At 37.8% G+C, this 13,741-nt stretch overlaps 1 protein-coding gene across 2 annotated transcripts in view; it reads right to left on the bottom strand.

Annotated features, from left to right (window-relative positions):
- The window catches only part of frya (furry homolog a), a 61,329-nt gene that overhangs the window by 35,630 nt on the left and 11,958 nt on the right, over positions 1-13,741 (bottom strand). For both annotated transcript variants that reach the window (XM_081371631.1, XM_081371630.1), the window contains exons 5-27: positions 12,868-12,958; positions 12,341-12,420; positions 12,169-12,249; positions 11,268-11,436; positions 11,049-11,141; positions 10,578-10,676; positions 10,393-10,494; positions 10,187-10,290; positions 8,383-8,491; positions 7,988-8,074; positions 7,726-7,897; positions 7,312-7,444; positions 7,046-7,153; positions 5,406-5,661; positions 5,024-5,206; positions 4,850-4,936; positions 4,249-4,508; positions 3,202-3,391; positions 2,969-3,093; positions 2,125-2,182; positions 1,760-1,851; positions 1,475-1,647; positions 764-924 (exon numbers count right to left, since the gene is read on the bottom strand). In XM_081371631.1, coding sequence (XP_081227757.1) covers positions 764-924; positions 1,475-1,647; positions 1,760-1,851; positions 2,125-2,182; positions 2,969-3,093; positions 3,202-3,391; positions 4,249-4,508; positions 4,850-4,936; positions 5,024-5,206; positions 5,406-5,661; positions 7,046-7,153; positions 7,312-7,444; positions 7,726-7,897; positions 7,988-8,074; positions 8,383-8,491; positions 10,187-10,290; positions 10,393-10,494; positions 10,578-10,676; positions 11,049-11,141; positions 11,268-11,436; positions 12,169-12,249; positions 12,341-12,420; positions 12,868-12,958 — 3,013 coding nt within the window. The remainder of the gene's footprint in view (positions 1-763; positions 925-1,474; positions 1,648-1,759; positions 1,852-2,124; positions 2,183-2,968; positions 3,094-3,201; positions 3,392-4,248; positions 4,509-4,849; positions 4,937-5,023; positions 5,207-5,405; positions 5,662-7,045; positions 7,154-7,311; positions 7,445-7,725; positions 7,898-7,987; positions 8,075-8,382; positions 8,492-10,186; positions 10,291-10,392; positions 10,495-10,577; positions 10,677-11,048; positions 11,142-11,267; positions 11,437-12,168; positions 12,250-12,340; positions 12,421-12,867; positions 12,959-13,741) is intronic.

Raw genomic sequence — 13,741 nt, 5'->3', positions numbered from 1 at the left:
TATGTACATATATATATTACATGTAACATATGTAACAATGACACTGTAAAATAAAGTGCTACCAAAAAAATTCTGTGCAATGGACATTGAGACGACATACAAATGGTTATCAAAATGTAAAATTATACATTATATCAGCGTAGTCTGTACTACCTTAAGAGCACAATATATATATATATATATATATATATATATATATATATATATATATATATATATATATATATATATATATATATATATATATATATATATATATATATATATATAAAACAATTATTTTGAATTTCATTTTATAATATTTCACAATATTACTGTATTTTTGATCAAATAAATGCAGCCTTGATGAGCATACGAGAATTTTCAAAAATGACCCTAAACTTTTGACCGGTAATATCTTTTGAATAATATTGATATTAATATTTAATATTATTTATGAATAATGTACTTTTTTTAACCCATCAAAAAAAAAGGTTACACTTTATTTTAAGGTGTATTATAGTGCAATTATACATTTAAGTACTGAGTAATAATAATTAACTACATGTACTTACTATATGAGGGTTTGGTTTAGGGTTAATTGCATGTAATTATGCATAATTGATAGTTATTACTACAGTAATTACATGTAACATATGTAACAATGACACTGTAAAATAAAGTGCTACCAAAAAAAATACTGTGCAATGGACATTGAGACGACATACAAATGGTTATCAAAATAATGTAAAACTATACATTATATCAGCGTAGTCTGTACTACCTTAAGAGCACAATACTGGTATCGAGTAATCTGATGGTTCCGGTCACTATAGCGATCCAGGGGCGTGAACATTATGCTGAAAGGCCCAGCCCATTGGCTGAAAAGGATGAAGAGATGGTGTCGTAGGCTTTGCTGAGGGAAGAGGAAACGCCGATGATGCACTATGATACAAATAAAAGAAAAATAGGGAAAAAGAGGGATTAGATCTCAGAAGAAGGGAACATTTGGAAAAAAAAAAAAACTTCTATGACTAAGAAATTTTAAACAATTTAAAAAAATAATGCCTTTTCAAGGAGAATAGGGAAATGGCTGGCCATTGTACAACTCTTTTCATTTGCCCATGAAGTGGCTCTCCATCTAATCTACTGCTATTTTGGGCAGTGCCTCCACTAGGGAGTCTAAATCAAGTCTAACGTCAGGAATACACCGTCACCTAGCAATGAATTCCATTTCCTAAACAAAGAAAATGTGGAGCACTTCCCAGAGCGAGATATAGCTTCAAGTCCACCAGTATGATGTCATTACTTAATGTGGTGAATAAATATTTTAAGTAGGAAGAACAACATTATGACTATTTATGAATTAAAACGTGCACTGATAATTGAGCACAAACAGGAATGTGTATTAAGAAAGTTAATGGGCTAAATTTTGATTTCCTGTTGACATTAATTGTATGTTGAGTTTGTGAGATATCTTTTGCTTCCTCTTCACCTGGGACACACTGTATGAGGTTGGCCACCATGGCGCTGAAGTGAGCTCGAATGTCTTTAAGAATCTCCATGTCTTTGTCATTCTCAGCTTCCAGAAGCATCCGGGTCAGGTCCACATACTCAAGAAAGAGAGCGCCCAGGGCCAGCGTATCGCGTTCCAGCGCTCCATTAGTGCTGAGAGACAGGGAGGCGGGGATCATTTCATGTTTTATAGCCTGCGAGTTCATAATGAGACGCAATGAAGGAGTCCAGAGAACAGAATCCATAATAATAAGATCCTTCTCACCTGTCACTGATGACACCGGCATCCGCCAGCAGCTCAAAGATCCTGAGGAGCTGGAGTCTCAGCAGATCTCTTCTCTCTCTACGTTTTTTATTCTAGCAGACACATTACTAGAACAATTACTTTACTATAAAACTTTCAAGAATTTTTGTAGTTTGCAAGTCTGGGAATCCAAATTTTAAGAGTCCCTGACATTTTAAGGTTTTCCATGATCGTAGGAACCCTGAACTGAGGTCATTTTTTTGCACTTTTTTTGTTTTGCAAGATAAGTCATGTATGCATGGCTTGAGCGGGCCATTTACAATACAACAAGTTATGGCACATACCAGCTGATCTGACTAAACAATATAACAAATTATATAACTGACCTCAGGTCTTCTTTCCAAAGCTTCCTTCATCAAAGGATGCAGTTCCTCAATCAGCTCTCTGTACGAGACATAACAAATATGAAATCAATAAGGCTAAAGAAGAATCAATAATGTGCTTCTAGGGTTTATAGAGCAGTAATTGCTCCATTTCCCGAAAATACTTTTAAGATTCCAAGAATTGAAATAAGCAGACATAACTAATGTAATATGACATCTGATCACTGCTTTGGAACAATTTATAGTTTGTTCAGATTTATGGATGATCTCAAAATTGTGTTGTGAAAATCAAGTGAAAATGAAAAAAAATAAAGCTTTTTTAAACATTTGCTTATGAATAATAATAGTAAAAAATGTACCAGCACAATTCTAATTACACCGAAAACTGAACATTGCTCTTTGACTGACTTTTTTTTTTTTTTACTTGCCTGGCCATTCATGGTAAAATTATATGCATACAGTGTTTGTGCATTGCCTTATCAAAGTCAAAGAATTAAAAAACCTGACAAGCACACAACTGAGGTATGACTAGAATGTGAACATCAGATTTATGCTGCTCTTCACGTCTTATCTTTAAAAGTCTTACATGACTTTACATGACACATTAAAACAGATTATTTAAACATTAAAACACTGTATGTTGTGATATAAAATAATCAAAAATGACAATGAGTGGACTTCAATCTGGTTGCATAATGTCATGGCACTATGAGAAAGTGGCATCTTGTAGGAACTTGAGTCATGTAAATACTGTATCTACAATGGTTTCTGATTTCACCAAATGTGAGAAAACAGTTCAGTTATGTCATCAGAGATCTTAAATATTCATATATGTGCAACATAGTACCTGAAAACCAGTGAATTTGTGCGGCCAAATCCAAGCACCAAAGATTCTGTGATCTCAATGCTTTCTGAACGCATCAGTGGGACCAACTGCTTCAGCAGCCAGGCCACAGACGGGGTGCCCATGATCTAATGAGCAAAACGTAAATCAGTGATTCCATCCAGTTATTAAATGACTGACTGGGGCGTATGACTGTAGACTTGACTGGTGCGTGATGCTAAAGAGGCCCCACCCACCTTGTTATCATAGCTGTTGTTGTTGTCTGTACTGGGAGTGATGATCTCAGGGGTGGAAGCCCGAAGATGACCCGAGCTCATGATGCTGGGTTTGGCCACACCGAAACACAGAATCAGATAGTTTCTCCACAGAGGCGCAAAGGTGTCAGCTGAACCAGCCGAGCTTGTCTTCTTGGCGTTAATTGGGTTGCTAAAAGATGAAGGAATTCAAATGAATGAACTGACTGATGTAAAGTAAAAAAAAAATATGCAAATTAAAACTAGTTATTTGTTGAACAAATTATATAACAGATATAATTATACTACTGTTCAAAATTTGGGGTCGGTACGATTTTTTTTATGTTTTTGAAAGATGTCTCGCCAAGGCTGCATTTATTCTATCAAAAAAGACAGTAAAACTGTAATATTGTGAAATACTATAACAATTTTAAATACAGTAACTGTTTTCTATTTTAATGTAATATTTTAAAATGTTATGGCAAAGCTGAATTTTCAACATCATTACTCCAGTCTTCAGTGTGACATGATCCTTCAGAAATCATTCTGATATGCTGATTTGCAGCTCAAGAAACATTTATTATTATTATTATCAATGTTAAAGCAACAGTTGTGCTGCTTAATATTTTTGTGGAATCCCTGATACATTTTTAAGGATTATTTGATAAATTAAAATGAATTGTGTTGAGTTAACATGTATAATGAATGCAATGTATATATATATATAAAAAAAAAAGAGTAGTAGAGTAGAAGAGTAACTAAAATAGTACTGTACAGAGTCTGCTATCAGGGGCAGAACCATTTAAACAAGTGCAGCAACATAATAAAAAGTGGCTATGGGAGGCCATTAAGAGCTTAAACTTACAGATAGAGATAGCGTTAATGCTTAAAACCCTCCTGCACTTTGAGGTTTAAGCCTGGTCAACTAGATTTAAATGCTTACATAACCTATTAGACTGTCACAATAGTTAAAGCTACAATGCAGACCAATCAACAGAGTGACCTCTCAATGATAAATAGATGTAGGTCAAATGGACATCCATCCCTCACCTGGGCTCAAGTAAAGGCATGAGGAGCTGCAGGCGGGTGAAGGCGTAGGGCCAGGCGTAACTGAGCGCAGTGGGACAGTGCTTGGGTAGGTACTCCTGTCTCAGAAGGCTGAAGAGGCACAGAGCCCAGGGTTCCTTCAGGGACTGTGCCAAGATCCACACACGAGACGGGCTCCGCACGTCATAGTGGCTGCCGAGCAGAGATCCGTTCCACTCCACCAGCCACTGCAAGTCTGCCTGCTGCCCGGAGGCGAGAGACGCCTGTGGGGAAGAGGAAGGGGAGAGATTATAGTGGCAACTAGGGAGCTCAAGATTTTGGGGATTTTTGGAGGGTATTGATGTTACAGACAAAACAAAAAATGGATTTACACTAAATTTAGCTCTTAAACGTGCCAGTTTAATACTGGCGTCTGGTATCTATGTGATTCTGAATTTACACAAATCATTGTTTGTCTAAGTCCCACCACCTAATAAACTAAACTCCAAGCTCAGAGAAGTAAAACAGACTTTCGTATAAACACAGAACAGAAGATACATTGTAGATGTTCTCCGAGGCTCGCCTGTGAGCGAAACCGCAAAGGACCGAACACAGAGGCACTCACCGAGTCAGCCACCGCCACGTGGGCAAAGCTCTCGAGCACCACTGGGCTCAGCTGGTCCAGTACATCTATCATGGGCCTTTCATCTTCCTGTGTAGACCATATTCAACCATAAAATGAGCGGATGTATAATCAAAGGCCTATATCTGATCAAGTCAGGCTCCAAGCGGCTCTTACCTCAGTCTGCCCGATGGTGAGGAAGATTTGGCGGACCTCTCGCAGGATGGACACGGCTAGTTTGCGCGTGCCTGTCTGGCAGGAGCACAGCAGCACTAAAGCGAGACCCTCAACAGCATGCAGGACTGTAGAGTGAGGGGTCCGTTCAGCAGGCAGCCTGGAGCCAGAGCTATTCTGTAACAACTAAAGTGCACATACCGAGCTTTATTATATTATATTATATTATAATTTAAAATATTGTGTATATTTCATATTATTTTACATTAATAGTAAGCCTAAAATTGCTCTAATTTTTTTATTGCTGTCTAGAAGAAACACCTGAGATATCAAAGAGTTCTTTTTGTGTTTTTTTCTTCCAAAGTTATTTTTTCTTGCCACTTACTTCAGTGGAGCAGATCTTTGATGTGTCCAGGCTCTTGCTGGTGCTGAGAAGGGCCAGTTTCCACTGTGTGAGCAACTGCAGCAGTAGTTTAAGTGAGGAGTCCAGCAGGGTTTGGTGTGTGTCCTGAACCTCTCGGAGCAGGAAGCTGCAGTAGCCCAAGAGCACTTCCTCTCGCCAGTCTGAGAAGTCCACCATCAGGCTCTGCAGGGAATTCTGGGCTATCAAACGCAGTTCATCATCCATATGGATGGTTAACCTGCCATTAAAAAGATCACAAAACATGGTCCATATTTGCCTCACATATATATATAAAAATATATAATAATACTTTTTGTATGCATGTATGTATATATTATATATATATATATATATATATATATATACTGTATATACACATGTACAGTATATATATATATATATATATATATATATATATATATATATATATATATATACACCGTATATATATATATATATATATACTTCAGTAGGTGTTGACAAGTGATCGTCTAATAAGTGAGTTCATTCAGTCAAACAATTCTTTCTTGCACTTGAAACACAAAAAACACTTGCTGAATTCAGAAACTGCATACTAATATACTACTCGTATTACTTTTACCATACATTTCTATGGCAGAAATAGTACGAGAAGTATGCTAGTATGCGGTTACATTATATATTTTGAAATATGTATGAATAATACATTAGATTTTGAATGATAAAATAATAAGTATAAAATAAAATATATAAATTATCCATTACATTTTATATAAAAAATTTATTTACTATATATATTTTTATCAGTGTATATTTAAACGTTAATTTGGATTTTTTCGGATGCCCATTTTCCACAAGTTGGTATGATTCTTTAGGGTCTTCATCTAAAGTTTGTAACATAGTTTGGTTAAAATTCCTCAATGGTTGTGTAAAACAACATCCTTTTTACCTCCTCAAAAACAGCTCTGTTCACAGCGACCCGTTTCGGTGCATGTCTCTTTAAATGAAAATGAGCAACTGCTCACTCCTCTCTTCCGTGGGGGATGTGGACACACGACACATAAAGTGCTGCCTTGGCAGACAGTTTACAAATGGCTGAGGGTGGAAATATGTTAATACGGGACAGTTTGTCAGCGGTCGTGGGCGGAGCATGAGCAATATGACATCATATTGCTCAGAAAATCCAAACGGCTTAATTATTGAGTGTTTAGACTTTTTGAGGATAAAAAAAAATTAGTGAATGGATTTTTTTCATTATATGGTGGTTGTGTCCACACACTGCAAACACCATATAAAAGTGAATTTTGCATCCGATGACCCCTTTAAAATGTTGTCCTACATATCTAAATAGTACCATGCACTAAAACTTTCACCAAGATCTTTCACTACAGCGAAGAAGCCACTGCAGCTCCAGTGGTGGAAGTTCACAGAAAGCCTGAACTAGCTGGCTGACCTAATGGCTTAAACATGAAGAATTAAGTCTGATAAGACCAGACTCAGATTGCACTGGGACATCCTATTCAAGCTGGGGGCAGGGAGGGATCACATTACTGAATCTCTAGGAAACCTGACCATCGGGCAATTCGTCGAAGCAAATGTTTCCTGCTCACGTGCCCATGCACACATCGAACAAATACACTCACCGAGCCAAAAGGTCTATGAGCTCTGACTTGGACATGCCATCGGGAAGGATGCGTGGAATGGCGGCCATGCATGTCCTAAAGAGGTCAATCTTGGGTTTCCTCTCGCCCCTGTCAGTATAGAGAGAGGTCGCATAAGCTCAAACAGAAATGAGTGCACTGATAAGCTCAAGATTAGTTGGACTGATGGGTTGGACAGGTGTGTGCAGAGTATCAGATACACCAGATGAAACATTACTGGAGATAGACAAGTGTCATGTGTGACATACGTAATCATTTCCTCGGGTTCCTTATTCAGCATCTGTGCGTTACTCAGCATCATACAGCGACCAACCTCCTTATCCAAATGTCTGAGGATATTGTCTAAAGCTTTCCGAACTTGGGGGTAATATAGGGACATTCCTAAGTGTTTGGAAAGACAAAAACAGTGGGGAAAAAAATGTGATAGACAGTATTGTTCTTTAATAGTAACAGAGTTTAATGAGAAAATGTCAATCAATATCATTAAGAAGACTTTCTCTTTATGTTTTTGGTAAAGGTTTGCATTTTATTCATGTTTTTCAACTTATTCTTCTGTTCGCTATCCAGCACAATATCATTTATGCACTGAGTTTTCAGTTCCACAGACAAAAGTCTTGATTTTATTGAAATGATTCTTCTAAAAGCAGAATAGATCAACTCACCTATGACTTTAGCCTCATCTTCAGTCAGAGGTTTGCTCAGGAACGTCTTTTTGACTCGTAGTGTGTTTCCAGAAGGGAGCGTGGCCCCCGTGTTCGGCATGGGAGGCTCACCATCTTTCTGCTGCAGCTTGTCGGCAATGACCAGGAATGCTCTGAGACCTATATTCATTCTCTACAGAACAGACATACACAAAATCAAGATATGAGTGTCATAACACTGAGATAAAGCTGCTACATCTATTGTAATTTAACAATACTTTACCTCTGGATTAAGACTAAAGGCTTTTGCAGGTTTCCCAACACACAGTAGGTCAAAAATGACTTCTTTCATTGCAAAGTCAAGTCTTTCCTGTAAGATAAATCAGAAAGAGGAAATGCAACTTGCATTTGCAATGATGTAGTATGCAAAAATTGTAAATATTTTAACACATGCTGCATCAGAAACACAAAAAATGTGTAGAGTTGCAAATAATGATGGAAATCTAGCTGTCACTGTGTATTTATTTTGGTAACAACATTAAGTCCTTTATCCTTAGATGCATGCACAGTTTGCACAACAAATGAGAATTGAGTCTTGTATAATGGTTTATCTGCTAACAAGAGATTAACACTGAGGTCTTAGTTTTAGATCTGACTGTTATTTAAGCGCAGACATACCTGTGCAATAAACTGGATAATTTTAACAAATATATTGAAAGGCATATCTTTAGGAACCACGCTGCGAGATCCTTTAGGGAACAGGGTCGTCACAATAGAGTTGAGGCGGCTGTGGGGACAAGATTGCAGTCTTTAGCAATAACAAGTTTTGGACAATGTCAAAGCATAGTGATTATAAGTAGCATTCCATTACAGTGGCAGTCTTGAACCTGGCCTACTTGTGGAATTGGATTTTTAAGAGAGCTTTGTCCTCTTTGGGCTTATTCGTAGTGGTTGGTAAACCCTTAAGTCACAGCTTCATGATATGTAGCATTCAAATCCATGGTTTCTGATATTTATGACCTGCTATAATGCAATACATCCTTCTCGCAAGAACTATGAGCTGACCGGTTTTTCTGCATCATTTGAGCCTTTTATGATCATTGTGGTTCCAGAACTAACTTCTCCCTCCCATGCTTTAGATATCTAATATCATGCCAAACTTTGTTCCTCCTTAAATATACACTACTGTTAAAAAGTTTGGGATCGGTAAGATGTTCTAATGTTTTTAAAAAAGAAGTCTCAGTAGTGCACAACACAAGAAAAATATAAGTTAAAAAAGCAAAGATAAGTTAACAACACAGTGGAATCAAGCCACAACACAATGGAAACGAGCTACAACATGACGAAAATGCTCTCGTTCATTTCTCGGCCCCCAGAGTTAAAGTGTTGTGGCATGTTTCTGTTGTGTTGTGGCGATTCCGCTGTGTTGTTAACTTAAAGTTTGCTGTTTAAATGTTGTTGTGCTGTGCACTAATGTGCCACTGTAGTAATAGTGCCACTATTTTATTTAGGTGAACAATCAACAGATAAAACATTTAAGTTCAAATAAAATTTGATTAGTTTTGGTGGTATGGTTAGGTTTAAGGGTGGGTTAATGGATAAGGGAAGGGTCAACAATGTAATTATAGCTGTAATTACAGAAATGAATTACAGCTGTAATCACATGTAGGTATTTTTATGTACAATGTAAGTACTGCATGTACACAAATAATTGCATTGTATAAGTTGATTCATTTAAATGTTATTACATAGTACTTAAAGACACCTAATATAAAGTGGGACCGTACTTTTATATAGTATGCATTATTCATTTCAAACTATGCATAAACTGAATAACCCACAGTCAAAAACAACTTCCTTTTCTGGTATTGAAATGCTCTAAGGGCATGTACACCCTTTCCCAAACAATGTCAACCATATATCATATTAATCCTTATTAATCTATTGTGGATTAGCTACATAAGACATCTAAACTTGTCCACTGTTCCTTTTTGGCCCTGAAGATCAAACAAGGGTGTGTATAAGGTTTAGTCTGCCAAGCTTTTAATTCACAGAGGACGATTTTGGCGTTCCATCACCCATGACCACCAGCCTCCCTTCTAGTCCTCTCCTTTCTCCACCCATTTTTGGCAGCACTGTCAGTAATTACCAAGTCTTCTACCCCTCCGCTTGAGGCACGACGACTGTAATGGATTGCTTGTTTACTCGCTGCCACTTAGAGGGCTGAGAGATGTGGTCACACCCCCGGCTCGGTGGACTGGCGGCCATGGGAGGGGCAGGGTACAGACTTGTTTTTATTATTATTACTTCTTTTCAGCCTTCTTGAACTCCATCAAGAAAGCTGGCATTCATAAGATGGACTATATTATGTAAAATCAGTTTACTGCAGACCTACCCACAGCTTGACTCTGGGGGCCTCGGATGGGTGTTTTTTTGGTAGTGGCTTTAAACACAAGAAGCAACAGACCAAGGACGTGCTTACCCCTGCGTCGCAGTGTTGCTCTCGCATTTGATGCGGATCATGTAGACCCACAGAAGTCGGTAGAGGGACTCTAGCGCTACCCGTGCCATTTTAGGGTCCTTGCTCTGTAACGAAAAAGTTTATTTAGTGAGCAATCCTGGTTGCTATTCTGGTTGAATCACAAAAGAATGAATAAAGAGAAACTATAACGCAGTGAAACCATATACCTTTAGATTTGAGAGGCAGTTGTTAAGGAAGACATGCCATCTGTTGAGGAAGAACTGCTTTTGGCTGACACACAGCAGACATGTTACCAGTGGGTACAAAGCCTAAAAGACCAGAGAGGGGTACGTAACGATCAGAGTGCCGTCAAAGAGTATGAAATACTATAGCTTATGAAAACCAGACTGACCAGAGAATGTTTCTTTCTTGTCGAAAGGTCCAAGGTGGTCTCATACAAGCTTTCCACAAAGTTCCTTAAACAAGGAACATTCACCTCATTCTTGACAGCCTATTAAAGGACAGAAAAGGCAATAATAATGAGGATCAAAATGTATTTAGACATTTCTAGCAAAGTAAAGATTAAAAAAAGAGTGAAATACACACACACGATAGATAGATAGATAGATAGATAGATAGATAGATAGATAGATAGATAGATAGATAGATAGATAGATAGATAGATAGATAGATAGATAGATAGATAGATAGATAGATAGATAGATAGATAGATAGATAGATAGATAGATAGATAGATAGATAGATAGATAGATAGATGTGTGTGTGTGACAGTGTGAGTTACTAAAACAATTACTGGAGTGAGTGGTGTGCAAAATGCATGTAAATAAGACATGTTGACAGATCTTTATAAGATTTCTCTAACCGCTGCTACAGGAACTAGAATTTCCACAAAGAGTCCAGCCAAAGCGTGTTTGATGTCTTTGTCCTTCACTTCCAGAAAATACTGTGCACACTCCTGTGACAGAAAGGAGCACAGAATCGTGAAACACAGGGTTTGCTATCAGTATAAATTAATAAATAATTAAATAAATGAGCTCTGTGAAAGGAAGATTATCCAAATGTGTTAATTTTCTCTGTTTACCTGCATGAACTGAAAGGAGGCTTCAAACTCCTCAACAGGATACATCTTCACCCGGAAGAACTTCACACCCATTATGAGGCTGATGGTGCTTTGGACCACGTACGGGCTCTGCTCCTTCTGACGGAGCTCCTTCAGCTCACTCATGAACCTCTTTTTAACAGCAGGAAATCTACAAAAAAGCAAGAAAAAGATTGGCAGATAAAATCACAGGCTTGTGGGCAACATAAGTTTTACTCTACACAAGCACTCACAAATATCTAAATGTTATATTTATTAAAAAAAAAAAAAAAAAACTTTACACCTTTTAAGATTTACTCATTTCAGTGATATTCCCTGATATTTCCAGATTTCCCATGATTGTAGAAATCCTGTAAACTACTGCATGCTCAAAGTAGATATCAAAAACAAAACAAGCACAAAACAAAAAAATAAATAGATAAATTATTCACTGGACATTTTCAGCATGTTGTTTGGTAAGAGCGTACACTGTGGTTGGAAACGAATAGCACTGCTGCCGTTGCCCCCTCATTAATCAGACCCTGAGCTGTCAAATAAGACAACCAGAGACCTGGTAACATCTACTAAAAAAGCAAGGACCAACAGACCAATATTCCCCAGAATATTTCACTCAGGCAGAAATAAAACAGACATGCAGAAGCAACTGTTCTACCACAATGACAGGGGCGCAGTTGTTTTGTAGACTAACACACACATTATGGGAATGACACTACAGAGGATGCAAAGCATCCAGACCACTTGAATGTTATGCTCTTCTGAAGATCTAGAAACTCACAAAGGCTCATTTTCAGGCCTAGTATGCTTTTTCACATGTTACAAAAAACATAGTTCAACATTGCTAAATACAAATAATGTTGACTTTGTTGGATTGACGAGTACTCACTTTGCTTGTGCTAAAACTCCAATCACTTCGGCATAGAGATCAGCTACAATGTGCATGTTGGCAGTGTTGGGACCGTGATACCTGGTCATAATAAAACACATGTAAAAATGTATAGGTTGCTACGAATTTATTTTACTAAATGTATCCAATAGAGAATTCTAAAGTATCTTACCCCTCTTTATATTTAAAGTGCTTAAAAGCCAAATGAATGACTTCATGGACCAAACCATCCACAACTGGGTGGAGGGGCATCTGGCCAAATGGGAAAAACACAAACAGTATCACATTTAATAACATGGCTCTCTGGACTACTTGATTCTGATTGGTCCATTGTGGATTTCTTTGATCTCAAATACTTTTGTATAATTACCAGTAAACTGTATATCAACAATCTCTTCTAAGGTGGAATCTATTGCTAAATTTGCCATTGTGGGTTAGGGTTAGTAAACAATTTGTCAAAGCAAACAATAAATAGCATAGACTTTGTTCATTACACAGTTCACAATTGTGATAGTAACTGTTACTTCTTATTAATTTAAATTTTCTGTATGGGTGTCTGGCAGGGCAGTAACTACCATTGATTCTTGGTGATGATCGACAGAACAACATGTGCACTCTAACATATTTGATGTCTGTTAGTTATTTGCATCTAAACTTTGTTAGATGTGAATCAAAGTGCATGTGCCAGTTGGACGTTACCTGTTTCAGAACCTCTATGAGCACAAGAGAGAAGATGAAGTCGATGGCTAGGTCTCTCCTCTCGAGCAGATAATCTTTTTGCTGCTCATCACTGGGAAATGAAGAGAGAGAGAATGTAAACAGATAATGTAAGCCAATTTTGCTCCCACCCTCTCACACATTCACAGACTAAAGTATCATTTGTCAATGATGAAATGGAGTTTTGCACTCCAGCTACAGGAAGCAGAAGTCACAGAAGCATCAACAACCAGTTGTCTGTCTGATGTCACTGGGCTATTTTGGCACGATTGTGTCAAATCCAGTTACGACAGAACTTATCAGGCCAAGTGACAACATTGTATTGCTGTCTCATTGCTCTCTTTTCACATTCATTAAAGGCCCTATGAATTGGTTATTTACACTACCATTCAAAAGTTTATAGAGTCTGTAAGATGTTTTAATGTTTTTTCTCTTATGCTCATCCAGGTTGCATTTATCTGACCAAAATACAGTAAAATTATACATATTTAAAACTTTATAAACGAAAATAACTGGCTTCCGGTAGCGGTCGACGCGCGTTCACGGAGATGGATGCTGGCGCATGACGTAGGACGTAGCGTAGGAAGCGTCGTGACGTAGAACGAACGTAGAGTTTTGTTTTGCTCTGCTCTCTGGCTGCTTCGTCACGTTCGTTCTACGTCACGGCGCTTCCTACGCTACGTCCTATGTCATACGCCAGCATCCATCTCCCGTGAACGCGCGTCGACCGCTACCGGAAGCCAGTTATTTTCGTTTATAAAGTTTTAAATATGTATATTTTTACGACAAAACCGCACGGATTACCCTCAGAAGGCCTTCGTTTATCCCCCTGGAGCCGGATGGATTACTTTTGTGA

The sequence above is a fragment of the Scardinius erythrophthalmus genome (assembly GCF_964197995.2).
Source record: "Scardinius erythrophthalmus genome assembly, chromosome: 7".
NCBI classification, from domain to species: domain Eukaryota; kingdom Metazoa; phylum Chordata; class Actinopteri; order Cypriniformes; family Leuciscidae; genus Scardinius; species Scardinius erythrophthalmus.
This window is presented reverse-complemented; position numbering and strand designations above follow the sequence as displayed.